The sequence below is a fragment of the Hemicordylus capensis genome, chromosome 15 (assembly GCF_027244095.1).
Source record: "Hemicordylus capensis ecotype Gifberg chromosome 15, rHemCap1.1.pri, whole genome shotgun sequence".
Classification (NCBI taxonomy): domain Eukaryota; kingdom Metazoa; phylum Chordata; class Lepidosauria; order Squamata; family Cordylidae; genus Hemicordylus; species Hemicordylus capensis.
In genome coordinates, this window is record NC_069671.1 from 19,119,723 (window position 1) to 19,141,209 (window position 21,487).

The 21,487-nt window shown below is 47.8% G+C and overlaps 1 protein-coding gene across 3 annotated transcripts in view; it reads left to right on the plus strand.

Annotated features, from left to right (window-relative positions):
• Positions 1-21,487, plus strand: part of SPECC1L (sperm antigen with calponin homology and coiled-coil domains 1 like) — a 42,539-nt gene that overhangs the window by 12,908 nt on the left and 8,144 nt on the right. For 2 of the 3 annotated variants that reach the window (XM_053279948.1, XM_053279947.1), the window contains exons 3-13: positions 458-611; positions 932-2,565; positions 4,415-4,622; positions 8,021-8,094; positions 8,257-8,432; positions 9,700-9,863; positions 10,260-10,351; positions 11,247-11,337; positions 12,537-12,620; positions 13,413-13,569; positions 17,842-17,944. In XM_053279948.1, the coding sequence (XP_053135923.1) occupies positions 458-611; positions 932-2,565; positions 4,415-4,622; positions 8,021-8,094; positions 8,257-8,432; positions 9,700-9,863; positions 10,260-10,351; positions 11,247-11,337; positions 12,537-12,620; positions 13,413-13,569; positions 17,842-17,944 (2,937 nt within the window). The remainder of the gene's footprint in view (positions 1-457; positions 612-931; positions 2,566-4,414; positions 4,623-8,020; positions 8,095-8,256; positions 8,433-9,699; positions 9,864-10,259; positions 10,352-11,246; positions 11,338-12,536; positions 12,621-13,412; positions 13,570-17,841; positions 17,945-21,487) is intronic. The other variant, XM_053279949.1, reaches the window with a different exon arrangement.

A 21,487-nucleotide genomic window follows, 5' to 3' on the forward strand; every position in this document is an offset into this window, starting at 1 on the left:
TTTGGAGAGGGAGTCCCCCAACCCTCAAGAGAGGTGGGGTGTGAGCGACTGCAGAGGGAAGGAGGAGGCAAGGAAGTTTTATTCTGTGAGTGGAACTCCACTCACAAAGGTTAGGACCCGAACCATTGTGTTTATGGTGGAATGGATTTACAAGTCTCCAGTGAAAACTGTTTTTCTTGATACAATTTCTGCCTTTGCTTGTTTAAAAAACAGAACGAAACACACATGCCCTTGGCTGTTCATCAATAAATCATGATTTAAAATATTCCAGAACAAAACCTCCTTGCTACCTTGATGACGTTAAAGCATTTACTTTACATTTTACAGTAAATACAGAACCATAATCAACCTCACCTCTCTTAGTCATTGGACTTGGTGGGGTCAGAGGTAGGTGAGTTCTGCAGAACAGAGATCCATGCTTTTCACGTTAAATCACATTATCTGTCATCTGGTCCAGGCAAAGAGCAACGATGATCTTTTAGCTGGGATGGCTGGCGGGGTGACAATGAGCAACGGTGTCAAGGGGAAAAAGAGCACTTGCACTTCCTCCGCACCTTCCTCTGCAGGGACCACCATGAACAGTCTGGAGAACAAGCCCAAGCCTGTTGCAGGTGAGGAGGGGCTTGGCCTTGCAGATGTTCTCTTTCAGCCGCAAAGGCCTTCACATGACATCGAGGGTTGAGGGATGGAGGGTGTTGGGAGGGAAGGAAGACTGACTTCAGAAGTAGTTCTGCAATTCCTGTTCCCTTTTAGAAATGTGTCCTCTCTGTACTCTCCAAAACTCATTTTGGGGAGTAGGTACACTGGAAGAGTAGATCATATATAGATTGTGTTGTTAGAGTCTCATAATCCTGGCAAGCATGTTGCCTTGCACAAAGTTGTATGCCTCCCTGCTAGTTTAATTACTATATAACCTTTTTTTAAAATACAGGAACAAGTTCTACAGCTAAGCGAAGCACTTCATCTGGAAATAAGGAGTCCAGTTCTTCTCGGGAAAGAGTTCGTGACCGTTCCCGGCTGACCCAAAGCAAAAAATTGCCCCTTACTGGGCAGACAAGCAATGAACCTGTCTTCGCAAAACGCTCTCGTAGCCGTACTAACCCAGATTCTGATGTCCGAATGAGCAAGTCTAAGTCGGACAACCAGATCAGTGACAAAGCGGTTTTAGAAGCAAAAGTGAAAGACCTTTTGACTTTAGCCAAAACGAAAGATGTAGAGATCTTGCACCTGAGGAATGAGCTCCGAGAGATGCGTGCTCAGCTAGGACTTAATGATGATCACTCCGAGGGAGATGAAAAATCCGAGGGAAAAGAAATCATCGTTGTCCACCAACCAACCGATGTAGAATCAACGCTGCTGCAGTTGCAAGAGCAAAACTCTGCCATCCGGGAGGAGCTCAACCAGCTGAAAAATGAGAACCGGATGTTGAAGGATAGACTGAATGCCCTTGGGTTTTCTCTGGAGCAGAGGCTGGATAACTCAGAGAAGCTATTTGGCTACCAGTCTTTGAGCCCAGAAATCGCAGCTGGAAGCCACAGTGATGGTGGGGGCACCCTCACGTCCTCGGTAGAAGGTTCTGCCCCGGGTTCCATGGAAGACCTTCTGAGTCAGGATGAGAACACCTTGATGGACAATCAGCACAGTAATTCCATGGATAACTTGGACAGCGAGTGCAGTGAAGTGTATCAGCCCCTCACGTCAAGTGATGATGCCTTAGATGCTCCATCGTCTTCAGAGTCGGAGGGCGTGCCGAGCATAGAACGGTCAAGGAAGAGCAGCAGCGGCAATGCCAGCGAAGTGTCCGTGGCCTGTTTGACGGAACGGATACACCAGATGGAAGAGAACCAGCATAGTACCGCCGAAGAACTACAAGCGACTCTTCAGGAACTTGCAGACTTGCAGCAAATTACTCAGGAGTTGAACAGCGAGAACGAACGGCTTGGAGAGGAAAAAGTTATTCTGATGGAATCCTTGTGCCAGCAGAGCGATAAGTTGGAGCATTTCAGCCGGCAGATCGAGTACTTCCGCTCCCTTCTAGACGAGCACCATATCTCTTACGTCATCGATGAAGACATGAAAAGCGGGCGCTATATGGAACTGGAGCAACGCTACCTGGACCTTGCGGAGAACGCGCGTTTTGAAAGGGAGCAGCTCCTTGGCGTCCAGCAGCACCTGAGCAACACTTTGAAGATGGCTGAGCAAGATAACAAGGAAGCGCAAGAGATGATCGGGGCCCTGAAGGAACGGAACCACCACATGGAGCGGATCGTGGAGTCGGAGCAGAAGAGCAAGGCCGCGCTGGCAGCCACCTTGGATGAGTACAAAGCCACCGTAGCCAGTGACCAGATTGAGATGAACCGGCTGAAGGCTCAGCTGGAGCACGAAAAGCAGAAAGTGACGGAGCTGTACTCCATACACAACTCGGGTGACAAATCGGACATTCAAGACTTGCTAGAGAGCGTCAGGCTTGACAAAGAAAAAGCGGAGGCCTTGGCCAGCAGCCTGCAAGAGGAGCTCGCGCATATGCACAACGACGCCAATCGCCTGCAAGACGCCATCGCAAAGGTAATGTTTAAAAAATGTAATTAGACAGGGGGGAATTCCAAGCCTCCCACTTGTGATCTTTGCAGCCTGCTGAGGAGAATGTGGAGGCATGGGAGAGAGATCAACGTTAGCCACTGATTCAGAAGCTGGGTTGGAGTTACTTTGTGAGGATTTATTCTTAGCTAAATATTTCAGATCGTTTTCCTTTGTTAGGCAGTGACTTTGCTTTAAGGGGTCACAGAAGTACAGCTTGCTTTATTTATGAGCTCCTTTACGACCACATTTCTCAAGGCACTTTCAGATAAAAACATCAAGCAATTATATCCTCATTCCCCTAATACTAATCACAAACTCAGGTGGTTGAGTGCCTGTCGGATTGGAAGCAAAATGGGGCCACCTCGAAATACAGTAATGATTTCTACATCCTCGGGGGAACCTCCTAGGTATGCAGAAGTGCACACGTGAGCCTGCCCCCCCCCCCCGCCCAAGCCATGGGATTTTGACACTACCAGTAGGGTTAAAAGCAGCAGGACACTGCAAGGGAAAGGGGAAATTGGCTTGCTTGAAGCTCCAACAGCTTAGAGTGTCCTAGAGGTCAGTCTTAGGGTTAAGCAACATGTTATTACAGGGCTTGCTTGTTCTCGCTGATAGGTGGCTGGATGTGCCTATTAGTTTGGATGTGAAACTGGGCCACCCCCACATGAGTGGTTTCTGTAGACTCAAGGGAGTCCCTAGGTATCCAGAAGTAGATAGTTTTGTAAACTGAAAGGAAAAGAAATTTGTTCTTAAACACACACACACACACACACTCTTACTTTGAAGCCTGATGTGAGTTTTCAGGAGCCGTCAGAATGTTCAGGGCAAATCTAGATGATAAAATGGGTGACTCTTTGTGGCCAGGCTGTCTCTGTCCAGGTGAAGCTGCTGCTGCTGCATCAGCAAGTGAAAGGCACGTGGGTTTCCTAAGAACATTTGGACTCCTAGCAACAAAATTGGATCTAGGTTCACCCCGTTACTGCAAAGGTGCTTTTAGGGGGAGTGCCACCCCAGCCAGAACAGCTGAACACCATCACCTGGAACCACCTAATGTTGAGACTGAGCTTCAGTTTATTGGTCTTCACCTATTACTAATTCTAGGCACCAGTTCACAGCTGACCCTTTTAACTGCACTGCAGGTGAGGTTGTTGCCTGCATGGTGTTGAGAGTGGCATCAGTGCTGAACTGTCACCGTGCCCCTGCTTGAAATTAGCTAGGAACTAACTAGTATCGGGCCGCTTCGTTTGTTCACAGGAGTCTTAACTGCTCATGGTTCAGTGCTTGGGCCATATTTGGTGCAGTTCGGAGTCAACACGAAACTGTGGAGCGGATTCTGGTTTGTTAACTGTGGTTTGAAGAAACCCAACTTTCCTGTATTCAAAGAGAATAGGAAATGGCGGCTTGTACTGAAGCTTAAATGGAGGCTTGTATGCGGGGGGGGGGGGGGGGGGGACATGAGCTCAAGGCCAACGCCTGTTCATCACATGGTGCTAAACTGTGGTTTAATGTTGTGTCTGGATGGGGCTTTTGTGTGGTGGATGTTGGATCCTGTAAACGCACAAATGAAAAAATACAAAGTGTTTGCCTGTTAAGAAGGCAAATTTCATTCATTCATTCATTCATTCATTCATTCGATTTCTATAGCACCCTTGTTGATAATAGTCAACATTTTTAATGTTTTAGTAGTCAATAATTTTTAATGAAGTCCCTTATAGTGGGTGATATAGATATAATGCAGATTTAATCAGTACTATATTTTAATGGACTTTAGAGTAGTGTTTGGAAGAAGCAATTTGAGTAGTAAAATGTGTGTGTGTGTGTGTTTTTAAATTAGATAGAAGATGAATACAGAGCTTTCCAAGCAGAAGCAAAGAAACAAATTGAGGATCTGAATATGACCTTAGAAAAGCTTCGAACGGAACTGGAGGAAAAAGAAACAGAAAGGAGTGATATGAAGGAAACTATATTTGAATTGGAAGATGAAGTCGAGCAACATAGGGCTGTAAAACTCCACGACAACCTCATCATCTCTGACTTGGAGAGTAAGTCAGGCACCTTTCTTACACAGGGTGGTTCCAGATAGTCCTATGAAGTTGTAGTGCATGTCAAACAATTCATCAGCATTATCTGTTTATGCGAGGAGAAGGAGGAGGAAGAGGAAGGTTTAGCTCAGCTATGCAGATATGCATTTATAAAATTCATAGCCCTCCTTTTACTGAAAAGGGGTACTCGAGGAGACCTGATCTCATTTTGTATAGCTTTGCTTTTTATGTGAAGAAGCTAACTCTTAAAATGGCTTATGGGGCCATCCTTGGTCCCCCTCTCAGGCCTCCATTTTCTGGATTATTGCATTCATCGAAGTTGTACAAGGACACCCAGATACACATTAGTGTTGTTTTCATGGACTAAGCATTTCAGTGGTCCCTTTCTTGACACCACTCTGTCAGTTTCACTCCTTAGATCACTGATCTGGCCTTTATTTATGTGCAGTATTGATCTGCCTGTCATATTTCTGGATCCCCTGTTGTGTCTCTGGCTCCCTGGAGTGTGAGCTGAAAGGCCTGGCTCAGCATTGTGCAGAGTCTTTTCAGACCACTCTATTCCCACACCAGCCTCTTGTGCCCTGAAAAAGCCACTTCAGAACCGAACTTGCGGTGGCTCCCGAGGCTGCAGCCAGAAGGGAAAACAGGCAATGGAGCCACGACTAGAAATGGCTCTTTCAACCGTGTCTTGTTTTGAAGGAGCGGGGAGGTTGATGGGTCGATCCAGCTATCTGTCATTCTTAAGTCAAACATGTTTTTCAGGCAAGGGTCTGCTCCATTTCTTTAATCTTTAAGACTTACAGTTTATACTTAATTTTCTTTTACAAGTGGTGAAGGCAAAAGATGAAGGAAATGGAGCATAATGACTACCTAGCTGAGCTGGCAAATTATACCACTGTTGTCCACAGCTCTTCTCCAGAGGGCTTGCCTGGAGGGCTATGCCCAGCATTGCCTTTTATGCTAGGCAGGATGGGAAAAGGTGATGGGAAGTGGGGGTGTCCAAGGACAGGCCTCTGCAGTAAGCTTGGACTCAGCCGCCGCCACCACCGCTGTCATTCATTAGTGCCGAGGCCCCTCCTCCTCATAAAACAAGGTATTTTAAAATGTCTTTCAAAGGAACAAACCATGGCCCATGGCTTCCAGTGGTGCTTAGCACCTGTTCCCCAGTGATTTCAGTATGAAGGTTACAGATCAGATTGCTCTCCCGGTGGACATCTGCTCCTCAGTCTCCATCACAGTTTTTAGAAAGCAAAGTGTTAGCCACCGTGGTGTAGTGGTTAGAGTGCCGGACTAGGACCGGGGAGACCCGAGTTCAAATCCCCATTCAGCCTTGATTCGTGCTGGGTGACTCAGGGCCAGTCACTTCTCTCTCAGCCTAACCTACTTTACAGGGTTGTTGTGAGGAGAAACTTAACTATGTACACCGTTCTGGGCTCCTTGGAGGAAGAGCGGGATAGAACATGTAAAAAGAGAGAGAGAGAAAAGGTAGAAAGCTTTCTACCCAGGCTTTTATATGAGTTTTGTTTTTGTTGCTGCTGCTCTGTATTTTATGGTCTTCTAGTGTGTTAAACTTTTAATTAGACTTGTATTTTTATATTCCCAATTGAATATTTTTGTTGTGTAACTGTTTTATATTGTGTTACATGTTTTGTAAACCGCTTTAAGATTGTTTTAATGAAAGGGGGTATAAAAATCTAACAATAAAATACAATCAGCGGCTATTTGAATTGGCTCTGCCCCTTCTCGTCTAAAATAAGCACACAACATAGGCTTGCCCTTAGCTAATAAAGGTGAGTCTATAGCTCGTATAGACTCGCCCTTCGCTAATAATTTGAAATAAGGTCAGAAAGCCAAGTAAGAAGTCAAAAGCAGCTGTACTGAGCAGCTGCCTGTATCCTGTGATGGCAGAAGGGCGACACCTCGTGGTAGCTGTGCAGTGTAGTTGCCGTGAGATTGATAAGACTGCATAATAACTTACAGTGTCCCTAAAGACACAAGGGTCTCTTTACCAGAACCAGCTAGAGTTAGAAATTCTGGGGGCACACTCTGAATTCACAGAGAACGCTTTCTTTGTGGAGCTGGCCAGCAGGTGTCCCCTGCAATAAACAGCAGTGAGCCCTTGCCAAAGAAAGGTGAGTCTTTCTACCATCTTCTGCTTCCCCTTCCCAGTGGGTGGAGCCATAGCGCAGTGGTCGAGGATCTGCCTTGCGTGCAGAAGGTCCCACTCGCTCGCTGCCTCTCAGCTGGTGCAGGGATGGATATTTAAACTTCAAACCATCCAGAGCCAGAGGTGAATTAAAACTTAAATATCCACCCTTGTGTGCCAGCTGAGATGTGACAAGAGATTGGGTATTTAAACTTTAAATCCCCAGGAACAGCTCACCCAGAACCTAACCAGTGTTCCCTCTAACAGGGATTCTCAGATGGAGTTCACTTCAACTCCCAGCATCCCCAGCTGCAGTGGCCTTTGGCTGGGGATTATGGGAGTTGTAGTCAACAAACACCTGGAAATGCCTGTTAGAGGGACCACTAAATTTAAGCCCGTTTTTTTGGAATAGGTTTAGTATTTGACTGTATCAGATTTAACATTTGTGAAGCTTTCCTTGAACGTCACCCCTGCGATATTCAATGGCATCCTGTTCAAACATTGCAACCCATGTGGCTGCTGATTGGAAAAGAAAGACTTGATCTTCACTCTCCCACTCTGTGTCCAAGCTTGAGCCATTTTTCTTCTATAGTCCACTAGGTGGTGTACTTGGGTTTTGAAAACTGGCACCTGTGTCCTGAGATGTCTGGGCTTTAAATGAACCACTAAAAACTGTCTTAATTGTGGACTTGAAATAAATCTCCTCCACTGTTTGAAAAGCAAACCTTAAATGAGCATTTTTTGTTCTGTGTCTGGCTAAGATTATTAGACTACAGCTTATGCAGGGTGGTATTACTTGCAGATTTGTACACACTCTTTTTATATTATAGAGGGTGAAAAGATGGGTTTTCAGATGTTTTTTAAAATTTGCCAGAGATGGGGAGGATCGTATCTCAACGCATTGTGCATTCCGCAGTCTCGGAGCAGCAACCGAGAAGGCCCGTCTCTGTGTAGCCACCAGACGGGTTGATGGTAACTGGAGACGGACTTCCTCAGATGACCTCAATGGGCAGTGGGGGTCGTAGTGAAGAGGACGCTCTCTTAATTACCCAGGGCCTAAGCCGTTTAGGGCTTTGTAAGTTATAACTAGCACTTTGTATTTTGCCCGGAAACCTATTGGCAGCCAGTGAAGCTCCATCAGCAAAGGAGTAACATGGTCTCTCAGAGATGACCAGAGACCAATCTGGCTGCCTTTAAAGTTAGATTTTTAAGTGCAGAAGCATGTTGAAGCAATTCTGTTTTGTGTTCCCAGATACGGTTAAAAAGCTTCAAGACCAAAAACATGATATGGAAAGAGAGATCAAGACTCTGCATCGGAGGCTCAGAGTAGGTGACCCAGTTTGCTGTGCAGTGGGGTGTGTGTGTGTTTGGGGGCGGGGGGAGGGAGCATTGGAAGAACAAGGGTGCCAGATACCGGTGCTCCAGATCTCCAGAGCTTCCTTGCTGCCGCCAATTAAAGTTCCCTTTTCACGTTCTCTCTATTTCCAGGAGGAGTCTGCAGAATGGCGGCAGTTCCAAGCCGACCTGCAGACTGCAGTGGTCATAGCAAACGACATCAAATCTGAGGCGCAGGAAGAGATTGGAGATCTAAAGCGCAGGCTGCACGAAGCTCAGGAGAAGAACGAAAAGCTCTCCAAAGAGCTGGAGGAAATCAAATCTCGCAAGTAAGTTAATAGAGATCAGACTGGCTTCGTATATGTTCCCCATATCGCTTCCTTAAATTGGTGCAAGCTGTGTAGCAAGGAGCTATGATTTCACGAAATGCTCCTGCAGACAATAGTCGTGCTTATTGTAACTGGAGCTCCTGAAGAGAGACAAGGCTGGGAACCACACAGAATGAAAGATGCAGAGTCCTTCCTGCAGGCTGATAATCTAAACCCTTAAAAAGCTTCAGACCTACTTGGAGGAGGAGAACTGGAGGAGGAGATCTGGCAAGTCAGTGAAAGGCGCCTTTTCCTTCAATGCCCTGCATTGTAAAAGACAACCAGTGAAACCTGGTCTGGCTGCATCCTGTAGCTCAACCAAATAGTGGGAGATCACATCCCTTTTAAAGCTGGCAGCTCTATTCAGACATTACGTAGTACATGCATACAGGTGTCTGTTTGCATGTATATGTTCTTGTGTAAATGGCTTTACATGCATTCATTTAAAAAAAGAAATTCACCTGGGTATAGGCCCCTTCAAATGCAGGGTACAGACAGGAAGTGTATGTTTGTATGTACTACTGTATCTGTGTATAGATCTCTACATGCTCATGCTAGACACAGATTGTAAGAGCACTGAACATAACCCGTGAATAGGGTCTAAAAGCTTTGGGCAAGCACTTTGTGAAGGAGCAGAATGCAACGCCCCCCAGTGAGAAGGTGTCTTTCCATGCCTCTCTGAAGCACCTGGCATAGGTACGGAAGTACTCCTGCTGCAAAATGTTCTGTCTTGATTTTCTTGTGAGAGAAAATACCCTTTTGTTGCTCATAAAATGCTCTACCCACTTGGCTTTCATTCCATTAGTGTGGGGGAAGGATTGTGTGCACACATGCCATACACAAGTTCTCATTAATGTTTTCTCCCGTTTGAAACACTGAGCAGTGAACAGGGTCTTTACTCTGGAGAACTGTGACTCACTAGAGCCCCCTAATGTCTCACTTGTTGGAATAGGTTTGGATTCCTTTCTTAGTTGGATTCCATCAACTTGCAATACAGATTTCACCCTGACTCATAAAACTGCTTATGCTATCGGTGAATCTCCTCTACAAAAATGATTGTGGTTTTCCTTTTCAAAATACCTCTCTTAGTGTCAAGTTTTCTTTCCTGAATTTATGGCTGTTAGTAGATTGGAACCAGCACAAATTTCCCAAGGTAGCAGAAGCTTTTTTAGAATGTGCATACCTTAAGAATCCAAAGCCCAATAGGAAGCTTTGCTCTGGTTTTCAGGCAAGAAGAGGAGCGTGGCCGAGTGTACAATTACATGAATGCCGTCGAAAGAGACCTGGCAGCCCTGAGACAAGGAATGGGGTTGAGTCGCCGGTCATCCACTTCTTCAGAACCCACGCCCACTGTCAAAACCCTCATCAAATCCTTTGACAGCGCCTCCCAAGGTAACTCCTTTCTTCTCCCCCACCTGTAGCTGCACAGAGTTAGTTTTGGTGGGTCGGGGAAGGGGACCATCAGCCTCCTCATCTCACTTGCCCACTGGGGGTTTTCTCTCTCACACACTGGAACCTCAGAGAGACCAGTAATTAATTCCTGCTCCGGAGAAGTGGTGTGGATTTCCTGCATTTGCTTATCGGTGGGAGAGGCACTCCTTTCCAGCCCAGTTGCTGGGTGGGCTCAGCGGCCTCGGGCTGGCCTCGCAGCAGAGTCTTAGGATGTGTGAATGTAGGATGTGGCTCCCAGAAACCGCTTAACTCTTTAGTGTTCAGCTGAAGGAAAGCTTTTCTTCTACAGTGTTGTGACACCAGGGGAAATCTCCTGTTTTCTTTTTCTGCTGATAGTTCCTAGTCCTGCCGCAGCAGCCATTCCTCGCACCCCGCTGAGCCCAAGCCCTCTGAAAACCCCTCCCGCCGCTGCAGTCTCCCCAATGCAGGTAAGGCTGTGTTTAAAGCTGGCAGGAGCCCTGTGGAGACTGCTGGGGCAGGGCCCGTAGCAGTGACCGCCTGGTACAAATGCAAGAGAGACAGTTTTGCAGCGAAGACTCTGCATTTTCGAAAAACATAGTTATCACACTTCTAGGTTGCCCTTCTCCAGGGAGCTCAGGGCGACACACGTGGGATTTTCCTCCTGCTTGCTTTTTCAACAGCCTTGTGGTGCAGGTGTGACCGGAAAAGTGCCTGACCAGGAAGGAAGGGACTGAACTCAGGTCTCACCAGCTCAGGTGTTGCTCCTGTGTCAATCCGCCTCGTTTTATAGGACAGCCATATTCTTTGGCCCTGAAACCAGTTGAGGGTTTCTTTGGCCCTGAAACCACTTGCTCCTGAGACAGAGCCCATTAGATTCAAGCCGTTGCTGTTGTAGATCGGGGAGGAGTTTCCCTTGCACCCGCAGTTCCACCCGGACTCACTCCAACTGGCAAGGCAGCTCTGGTGCTTCAGGAATTCAGGACTTTGGTCATGTACCTCTTCCTCCCTTCCTTTTTGTGGACTAGGTGATTGGGGCAGGGGAGACAGAGAATCAGTCAAGGGCTTGACTGCAGTCTTTGAAATGGAGAGCACCCTCCACAAAAGAGCAGGGCCATGATGGCAGCAAAAGAAAATGCTCAGGAGGACCCGCGCCTCCCTGTCAGATGAGCTGCAGCTGATCTGCACAGTAGTGATTGTGCTGAGTGATCCCACAGATGGCGGGACCCCCGTGGCCACCCCATCCCCCGTTTTGTGCTATTGCCTGCCTTAGTTGTAACGTCCAGATTGTAAACTACTTTACAGCTTAGACTTTAGCAAGCTCTCTTCTTTACCTCAAAGTTAAATGTGTGTCTTTCCTTCCAGAGGCATTCCATAAGTGGACCCATCTCGGCTTCGAAACCCCTTACAACTCTGTCAGACAAAAGGCCAAGTTATGCAGAAATTCCCGTTCAAGGTACCTACCTGTCAGAGTTGGCGTTATTCCAGGGGTGCTGCTGGAAGCCAGAGCAGCCTTTGGGTTAAAAGAAAATGCATATTGAATAGGGACTCTTCACATCAGAAGACTCAGTTTCTTCTAATGAGAACAGGGCTGTCTGTGTGTGTGTGTGTGTGTGTGTGTGTGTGTGTGTGTGTGTGTGTTCGACAAGGTATCAAAACTACATCCTGCACAGTTTTCTTTGCCTTCCCTTCTCCCAAAAGCTACAATCTAGGCTGATCTGGGCATAACACTTGAAAGTCATCCCAGTGCTTACCCAACTGAAACCCCAAAAGACATCTGAAACAAGAGTAACAAACAAAATTTCCCCCCTTTGACCGCTTACCTTCAATAGCTGTTAAAAAGTTAGCATTCTAAATACTAACTTTCCCCTGTGTTAGACTTTCTTTGTAATTCTATGGCTAGCAATGGGTTTATTCAACATACAGCGAAGGTAATCTTGAAATTTGCCTAGTGGACATACAAAGCCGCCTTATACTGAGTCAGACCTTTGCCCTGTCTAGCTCTGTATTGCCTACACCGGCTGGCAGTGGCTCTGCAGCCTGGTTTCAGACAGAGAAAGGTATTTCCTAGCCTTACTTTGGGAAGCTGCCAGGGAATCTAATTCTTCTGGATTAGGCCAAAATGTAACCATTGCTGGAGAGTGGAGTTGGGGTGGGTGTGGAGAGCTGAAACCATGTTCCGTTCCTTCTTTCTTTGGCCGAGCTGTAGGCCTGCTTTAACCGTTGAAAGAAAAACGTCTTAAATACAATTCTAGGAATAACAATAAACCGTTATTTAAAGGTGGCTGAAATCCTGCAGATATTTCATTAGTAAAGGAGTGAAGCCACTAAGACGCTTTTGTGTTTGCTGTCGCTGAGACTGCTCTACATTTCCAGCAGAATGAGATGTTGGAATGGACTGGACCACTTCAGACTGAAGATGGGGCGGGGATACGGTTTTTGCATGGTCCCCTTGTGTGTAAACAGAACACGACCTCTCTGCATAGGCAAGAAGCAGGCTGGATTAAAACCTCTCTCCCAGAGATGCTGATATGGGCGCCTGCAGCCCTATAGCTGTGCAGTCCGTTCTGCCTCCTCATTGTGCAGCTCAGGTCTGAGGCTTGCTACAGGGAGATGACTTTTGCTCCTTCCCCAACCCCACCTCTCTCTCGGCAGATCATTTGTTGAGAACTTCCTCTACCAGCAGACCTGCTTCTCTGCCAAGAGTTCCTGCCATGGAAAGTGCCAAATCGATCTCTGGTAATGATGTCGTGCAGCAGCAGCTGTGGGCAACGTCAGGGGTGGGTGGGTGGGGAGCATCCAGGTCTTTCCCCCTGTGGAGTTTTCTTTGAATTGCCATGAAGGCCATCCTAGCATTCCGGTGGGCATCTCTGTCCACTTCATATGACCCGCATGCCTTGTGATATCACAGCACAAATAAAATGGGTGGCAATCCATTGTAACCCTTCAGGAAGGAAGAGACCCAGATGACTGAGGTCTCTTAAATAAATGGCCTTACAGTATCCCTTGATCTTCTTTACATCTACTTGCGACGGTGCAGAAGAGAATTGGGATTAAAACAAACATTTGTTCTTTTGCCTGATAAATGCTGAAATCCAGTAGTGACAGGTATAATTTAAACATATTTGACAGTTCTTGTTCAACAACTTGAAATCTTAAATCATCTCAATGAATGCCTTGTAGTGAAGTTGGCAAGATGATTTGAAAATCTGGCCTTTTTCTGATGGAGAAGTCCTTGGACTATTTTCCTGGGAAATTTGGGAAGGAACATGGTTGAAGGCAAAAAGTCTCACTCCTTCAAGCAGACCTAATACCAGCTTCCTCTTGGGTAGGTGGAAGAGAGATTGGTGTGAAAGGACATGTCTACAGTTGGCATTTGGTTCAGTAGAACATTTGTCCCACCTGAGATCAGTGTGAATAGCCCTTGGAGAGACTATCTTGTGAGCTGGGTTCTTGCAAAGGCTGCTTAGAAAGCTTCCCCTCTCTTTTTGCAGAGCCGGCCTCTTAGGTGTTTTCTTTTTCCTCCTCCAGTGTCTCGGCGAAGCAGTGAAGAAATCAAGCGGGACATCACTGCACCGGATGGAGCGACTCCAGCCTCTCTCATGGCAATGGGGACCACATCGCCCCAGCTGTCTCTCTCCTCTTCGCCTACAGCGTCAGTCACGCCTACGACACGGAATCGGATAAGGTACGGCCTGCTACTACTCTGGCGGTCTACCACTCAGAGTCCCATCATCCCCCTCCAAAGACTTTTGCAGGTGGGAATGATGGGAGTTGTAGTCAACAACATCCAGGAAGCCCTACTGGCCTCAGAAGGACCTGGATTGGCCTGAGCAGAGAGGAAATAGTATGCCTGCTTGTTCTCGGGCGGCAGGGATTCCTGTTCATGCTTGGGACACTCTGCACCTTAGGCAGCCCAGTAGGGGCACCTCGCGGGGGTGGGGGACGACGACCAGCATATCCTGGCCTGACCACGCACCCCCTCCCCGCCCACGTGCCCTGGAGTATTCTTGGGGCCTTGCAGAGATGGCAGAGTTGGTGCCGGCAGTGAACGAGTGGGATGTGCCTCGAGGTGGGAATGGCTGTGTGTGCGGAGCCCAGCCAGTCCTCATCTGTGCTCCTCTGTGCTTGTGCCGCAGCGGAAAGGGCTCTGGAGTGGGCTGTCCTCTTGATCCTGTGTGTTGTGTCCTGAACCTTTGTGCCGTCCTGAGAGTTTTGTGCTGGGGGGCAACCTAGGAGTATGCGAAATAAATGAAGCTCTCCCACTGGCACCTGGCTGGCCTTAAAGGTCCTGGTGCTGCTCAGCCCTACTGTTGATCAAGCCTTTGTTGCTGAGGCTGCCCAGTTAGCCTCGCAGCTTGCAGAGTGTCCTGGCCAGGGCTACCTGGTTGCTGCCTTATAAGAACATCAGAACAGCCCTGCTGGATCAGGCCCCAGACCTATCTAGTCCAGCATCCTGTTTCACACAGTGGCCCGCCAGATGCCCCTGGGAAGCCCCCTGGCAAGTCCTGTGGGCATGCCCCCTCTCCTGCTGTTACTCCCCTGCAACTGGTGGTGTTTAGAGGCATCTTGCCTCTGAGGCTGGAGGGGGCCTGTAGCCCTCCGACTAGTAGCTGTTGATAGACCTTGTGACTTGGTAGGGAGGCCTCTTGTAACAGTGTGTGCTGCTGCGACGTGTGCTTTCAAGGTGCACCGCTGCCACCTCTGGGCATCCACTGTTGGCTCCGGGGCTGCCCCTTGTTATTTTCCCTCAGGCTGGCCTCTGTGAGTCCTTTGCATAGGCCTTCCTGAGTTCCAGGCTGCTGGGTCTGGAAGGAGCTGCCTTTATGCTTGGGTCCCCACCCCTTGGTAGGGATGTGCACGGAACTGGCTCCCTTGCCATCCCATTGTTTCACTGACCGGAAGTGCCGTGTGCACCCGCCCCGCAACCCGCACATGGCACTTCTGGTCAGTGAAATAACAGAGTGGCAAGGAGGTACGCTGCTACCCCGCTGGACTATTTATCCACAGAGCTCCAGAGAGGGAAGGGCGGTGGTAAGTGCACCCCCCATCCTTAAAGCCACCCTGGCCCCCATGTTCGAACCAGTTCGAACGCGGGGGTTCCGAACCTGTTCCGCGTTCTCAGAATGGAATGCCGAACAGGTTTGCACACATCCCTACCCCTTGGGGTTCTGTGCTTGCTTGGGGGATGACTGGACTGCGTGCTGGGTTTTTAAAGTAAAATAATTAATGAGTACATTTTGTTATGGACGAGGCATATTTGGAGAACAGATGTTGCTGTGAAAGAGCAGCTCTGAAGAAGAGCCACATAAAGTTGTAACAGCAGAGAAAGAAGGAACTAACCTGTTTGCAGCGGCTGTGGTGTCTGAACAATATAGCTTGGAGGAAAGAAAAAACCAGGATTCCACTCGCTTGATTCCATGGTATATGGTGGACCTTGCAGCCAAATGACTGAGTGGCATTGTATGGGAGAGAGGGGTGTGCCCAAGGAATTTAGGGAAACATGTGCTTGGCTATTTGAGTTGGGGCAATTCCCCCCATCCCTTCTTCCCTGCCAAATCTTTCCCCGGCTTCTTCAATTTGTTTGGCTTCTTAGCATGATTATATGACCTCCTGTGTTCGTTTCCTCTATTTTTTAAAATTTCTGTTTTCCCTGGTATTCCTCCTTAAAGCCGTTAAATTCAATCTTAGGATGGATTCCAACCGTTGGATTTGGGAAGCTTAAGCACTTGTATTAGTTATCTGTTATTAAAGTTCCGTGGGTCAGACATCTCATCATAATCTCCTTTAGACAATTGCTAAAGGCTCTTTTTAAGATCATTGTACTTTGTGTAAAAGATCAGTATAAATGTGAAGAAAACCCTGCTAGACGTGTGTGGTTTAAACATTAAACTAAAAATATCCTAGAGAAGGGGAGTAAGTCAAAGTCTTTGTCAACCTAAACAGGGTGGTGAAGGCCTGTCATGCCAGCACTGAACGATTAATCAGGCCTTGGGTTTGGAATGCAGTTGGCCTATCGGGCTCATTTCTAAGATTAATATTTGTTGTAAACCACTTCTCATTGTGTCCACACTGTTCATTCCGTTTGTTTCCTGCAACCCTATTTTCAAAACAAAGACATAAACTGTGTCCCTCGCTGGCATTTAGAAACAAGTTGTACTGTTCTCTCACAGCGTTATGCATGCTTCCTTTAAAAAAATAAAATAAAATTCTGATCCGAAGCTCTTGTAGGTTCTCACCGCTTTGTCTAATCTTTTCATTAGCTTTTCCTAAACCGTTTCTGTTGCTTCTGGTCTCTAGGCTGGGCACGCTGCTCCAATTTAAAATGGCCAGGTCTGGCTTCAGACCAAGCTGGCACCAGACCGGAGGGGAGCCTTAAGCAAAACTCCAGGCTGAGGAAGCCCCTGAGGGCCAGCAGAGGCCTGATCAGGCCTTCAGCCCTGACATGCTTGCTTTTTCTTAAATAAATAGCACATACTGGGGGAGTTCAATTCTGCTAGAGACTTTGGGAGAGGGGGCAGGTTGGGGGGGGGCTTTAAGTGGTTCTGTGAAGCAGGCATTGCTTGTAACACCCCCCCCCCCCGTGCTTTTACTAAAATGTATATTTTCATGTATTATTTGGAGACTCTTATTAAGGGGGCAGGGGGGAGAATCGGGGTATTGCTAGGTTCACAGTTTTTATTAGCAAATTCCTTTTTTTTTTAAGGTATACATTACATAATATACAGTATACTTTATAAGCAAGTGTGAATAAGACAACAGCTATGTTATCCTGTCAATACTACTCATTTTCACCTTATACAAAAACACATTGTTGTACATACATAAACAGACCATCCTTCCTAAACAGTATCTTTCAACATCTCATAAAATGGATGTGTTAACTTGGAAATTATTGTTCCCAAACTCAGCAAACAGACCCCACCTCTCCACAGATTTATATCTATAGTATGTGGCCCCTTCCAGATCTCTCTGATAAATATGTTCTCTTCAGCTGTAAACCACTAATTTGAAGGCGTTTCAGTGCCTTTGAGGAAGGTAGTTTGCGAGCAGTTCACACTCTAACTAGCTTTTCTTTCAAGGTGACATTCCTAATGAACCGTGAATTGCAGGGAGATACCATCAGTTTATTTTCTAAATTCAAAATACAGTTGTTCAGTATGGCTAGCATTCAGTCAGTCTGTGCTTCAGATACGACTTCTGATCATGGCTCTGAGAGACCAGCCTGTCCAACCTGTGTGCCGTCCATCGGAGGCCAGTGGGGGTTGCTGGGAAGAGGTCTCTCTGGGCTGGGGCGCTCTGTGGGATGCCTTCCCAGAGAAGCTCGCCTGGCATCAGTCTGAGCTCTCTTTCGTGCCGAGCAGACTTCTGATCTCTGTGTCAGCCAGTTTTAATTGTGGTTCCTTTTTACCAGTCTGCCAGATCCTACTAACCTGTCTTGTTTCCTGCTTCTGCAGATTTTATTTTATTTGCATTTTGCTGTTTTAATAAGTGAGCCAGCCTGGGAAGTGTTATGCTGGAGGGCAGCCTATAAATATATTTAGAAAGTGATTTGTTGTGCTCCCGTCCTCATGAGGTTCATTTCAAATCCCTCTTGAAATGCTCCTCCCCTCCCTCCCTCTGTGTGTTTCTTTCTGTAGAGAGAAGTATGCACAGTTGTATGAGCTCTTCCTGGCTCAGAATGCTCCCCTGTGTCACTTGCTTTTCTTTGTGGGAAGGAGCCCGCTCGAGGCTGCTGACAGGCCCCAGTCAGGCTGTGATGCACCCCTGTGGTGGTGGTGGTGGTGGTGGTGGGGATAGACAGAGAGGAAGCCCGAATGCATGCCCAACACAGCCCTGCCCACACACCAGCTTAGTGCAACACAGCCCAGATGTGTGGGGTAGAACAGGCAGCCTCTTAAACATGTCTTGGAAGATAGAACAGAATGAATGATGTGGGAACCCTCTTCTTTGCTTCCAGGGAGGAAAGGAAAGACCCTTTGTCTGCTCTGGCCAGAGAGTACGGGGGCTCCAAGAGGAATGCTTTGCTGAAGTGGTGTCAGAAGAAAACGGAAGGCTACCAGGTACCTGCTGCTTGGTCTCTCCACAGTGCAAAGCTCTGAGCATCTGCCAGAAGCCAGTAGCTCAAGCTAGGCTGCTCCACAGTTCACTGCATAGATCGTGAGGGAACTGGTATGTACTGTCCTTGCAGGAACATATGCTGCGAGTCCCAACATAGCCATTATTAATAGTTACTCAGTCACTTTGCACAATACAAGTGTGTGTTCTCACCGAGCAGCTGACCCTCCCGTTGAAGCAAGCTCCCGGTGGCTAGCTTCCGTCTCCCGGGTGGGCCGTTCCCAGGGTCCTGCTGGTGCAGTGAGTGGGGGCTTCCTCTCGAGTGGAATCTCTCAAGAGGGCCGTACTCTGGTCCTTGGAAGGGAGACCTTTCCGTTCATGGCATGGCCCTTGCTCTGCACTTCTGCCTTGTGTCGCTAGTGGATTTGCTCCCCGCCTGAAAGGCCCCTGTGGACTTGACACCCCCTTGCTCTGTGGAGGTGACGGATAAGCAGGGTTTGCAAGCCAGTAAGGCCCTGGATGTGAGCTGCCGAGTAAACGCACAGTCCTAGTTTGCACAGTTCTCGTTGACTTTCACTAACTGCCCCAAGGCGGGCTCTCCGTTCTTAAAAAGGTTTTTGGCTTTGTCCGTGACTTGGGACTCACAATGCAGGAGGAAGCTGGGAGTCCACGTAACAGGATGGGGGACCGTGAAGAGGAAGGCTGTACAATGGGGACGCTTGTACTGTGTGCACAGAGGGCACCCCTCCCCTGCTTCCTTGGCACCTCCGCAGTTGTCAAGTGGGGCTATTTCTGAATACTGACCCTTTCTTTGTGGGGGGAGGCCCTCCATGCAGTCTTAAAGGCAGGATGCTGGACATTCAGGAATCAGCCGTAAAAATGTCTGAACAGGAAAGCATCTGATGCATTTTATCTTCCTTAATTTATCACAGGAAACCTTTCTCATTCAAGCAGTCTGTGCCCCTTGCTCGCTTTGATGGGCCGCTTGTTATCGATCTTCCTGGATCCCTGCAACTGCGAAGGCTGGAGGGGAGAGGGACTTGGTGTTCTCGCTGGGGTGGTGGCTGTTACGTGACTCTCCACATGTGCTCCTCCGTGCAGGGCCACTCCATGCTGTGTCATGTGAGCCCAGTTGAGCTGCTTTGGGAAGGGGGCACAGGACCCTCCTTTTAGGACTGGGTTGTCTTTTCAAATGATATGCCTCTCCCGAGTGTGCCATCCCATGCTTCTGGTGGAGGCATTTTGGATGCTCTCCCAACGCAGTTCGTTCTCTCTCTCCCCTGCACATAGAAAACTAGTATGTTGGCAGAAGGGGTTCCGCCCTCGCCTTTTCCCTGAAAAAGCGATTGGTGCGGTATGCAGGGCGTTCTTGTGAAGGGAGCTTTCGAAGGGCAACTCCTCAGCTGCAACCCAGAGTGATGCAGGCCAGGAAGAAGCTTCATGGCTTGATGCTGCCCAAAGTATAAAATGGCTCTTGGAGTCCTAGAAAAGTGCACTTTAAGATGGCATTCCTCATTTTAGCTTGTTCAGTGTTTTTCTCTAGAGTGAGTGAGGGGGGTGTGTGTGTTTGTGTGAGAGAGAGCGCGCGCTAGCACACACGCCAACTGAGGGCATTGTTTAATGCATCTGATGAAGTGGACTGTGTGAGAACCGGCTTCTACCCAGAACTCCGTTTGAATGGATGTGGCATGGGACTTTCTTCTGGGAAAGCTTGTCTTTATTGAAACTTCTATATCCTACTTCTCCATCAAAATATCTCCAAGGCAAGTAACACCATCCATTTAAAAACAGAACATTTAAACAATAATAAAACAGCCCACAAAGGAACAGAAACTGAATCCGAGCAGCAGATCAGTCAAGCCACCCCAGATGTTGTAAGAAGAAATGGATTTTGTTGCTGTGTTGATACAGAATGCTGAGAAACCCCCAGTGACCCTGTATGAAGATCGTGGGCATGCTCCCAAGAGGGAGGTTCTCCTGTGCAAGTACCATTGGAATGAATGGGAGATCCAGAAGAGCACGGGAGTGGATTATGGATCTGGCATTCATTCTAGTGACGGCTGTGGAGAAGAACTCCCCGCCCGATGATTTATTAAGTTTATTGCAGCTGGGGATGGTGGGAGTTGTAGTCCAGCTGGAGAGCCAAGGTTGCCTACCTTTGCTTTAAAGGCACACATCCAACATGCAATCATTCTGACAGCATTTTTGCACAGAACATTGGGGTATTGGCTCTTGACAACCTCTCCGGAATTCATTCTTGAGCGCCTGCCATGTGGGCAGCAGTTGTCTGTAGGCCTGTTTGCTCGTTGTTTGTGGGGTGGGCGGGCCTTTGTGCTTGGGGGCTGTATTCCGCTTGAGCCGTGCTGCCCGTGTCTGCTTCGATGTGTCCAAAGGTGGGCAGAAGAGCACCATGCCGTCTCCCACGGCATGGCTTACTAGTGGGAGTTGCCACAAAGGAGAAGCCCTTTCCCTTGAATATCACAATGGCAGCAGCAGCAGCAAAACATTTCCTGTTTGATGCCTAAACATAGCAACTGGTTAACCTTTCCTTAAGCCAGTGCTGCAGTCTTTTCAAATTACTTCTGAAGTGAGTGCTGCAACCAGTCCGTTGCTTGTTAACCACACCGTGTTCGTTCCTCACTCACTGGTGGCCTCCCTGGCACAGCCAGCCTTTTCTTTTTTATGTGTCTCATTATCGCTGACTCTAAACGTGTCCAGCAAAACCCCTCCTAAAAGCTTGCCGTCTGTTGAAACTTGAAATTCCAACGTGAAGCTGAAAGCCCCCCTGGATGGGTGAGGCAGGCGGAGAGTCTAGTTCAAGCAGCAAAACTGTGGTCTGCAGGCAGAAGAGCCGCTGATAAAAGCCTCTGCCCTTCCTAAAGCTTCTTTTAGGATGTTTGAAAGTTGTATTCGTGGTTGTTTTAATCTGTGTTATATTATTTTTAGGTTTTAGTTGCTCTTCGTTTAAATTGTAAACCACCCTGAGATTCTATATAGGATGGGATATGAGTGTGTTTAATTAATTAGTTAAATTATTTAAACTGTTCGCCCCACACCAGTCCTCTCCTGCTGTTCATTTTGCCTGCTCTCGTCTCACATCTGTTTCTCACAAGTGCAGCTGGGGTTCCAGCTCTTTGGCCCTCAACCTTCTTTCTAATCTTTAATCATTTTTTAATTCCCTCTCCTGCAATCCCACGTGTTAGGCCTTTGAACCATATCCAGAAGTGTATAGATGTCGCTGTTTAATTTTGTCTAGCGATGGCTGATGCCCTCAGGCTAAACTGATTGGAGTCCATTGCACAGAGAAAGGGTTGTCCGCTTGTGGAGAGGACTGAAGGAATCTCTTCTGAGTCTTTGTGGAGGATCCAAACCATGATTCACCAGCCGGCACAGCACTTGCCAGAGGACCCAAGCCATCTTTGCCATTACAGGGAGAGACTCTGCATTTTCCCAGCTCAAACCCCAGTATGTCACTTCTGTTCTCCCAGCTCACGTTTCCATGGCGTGCTGTGGTTGCCAGGGTTTGCTCTCCCCCGCCCCCAACCCAC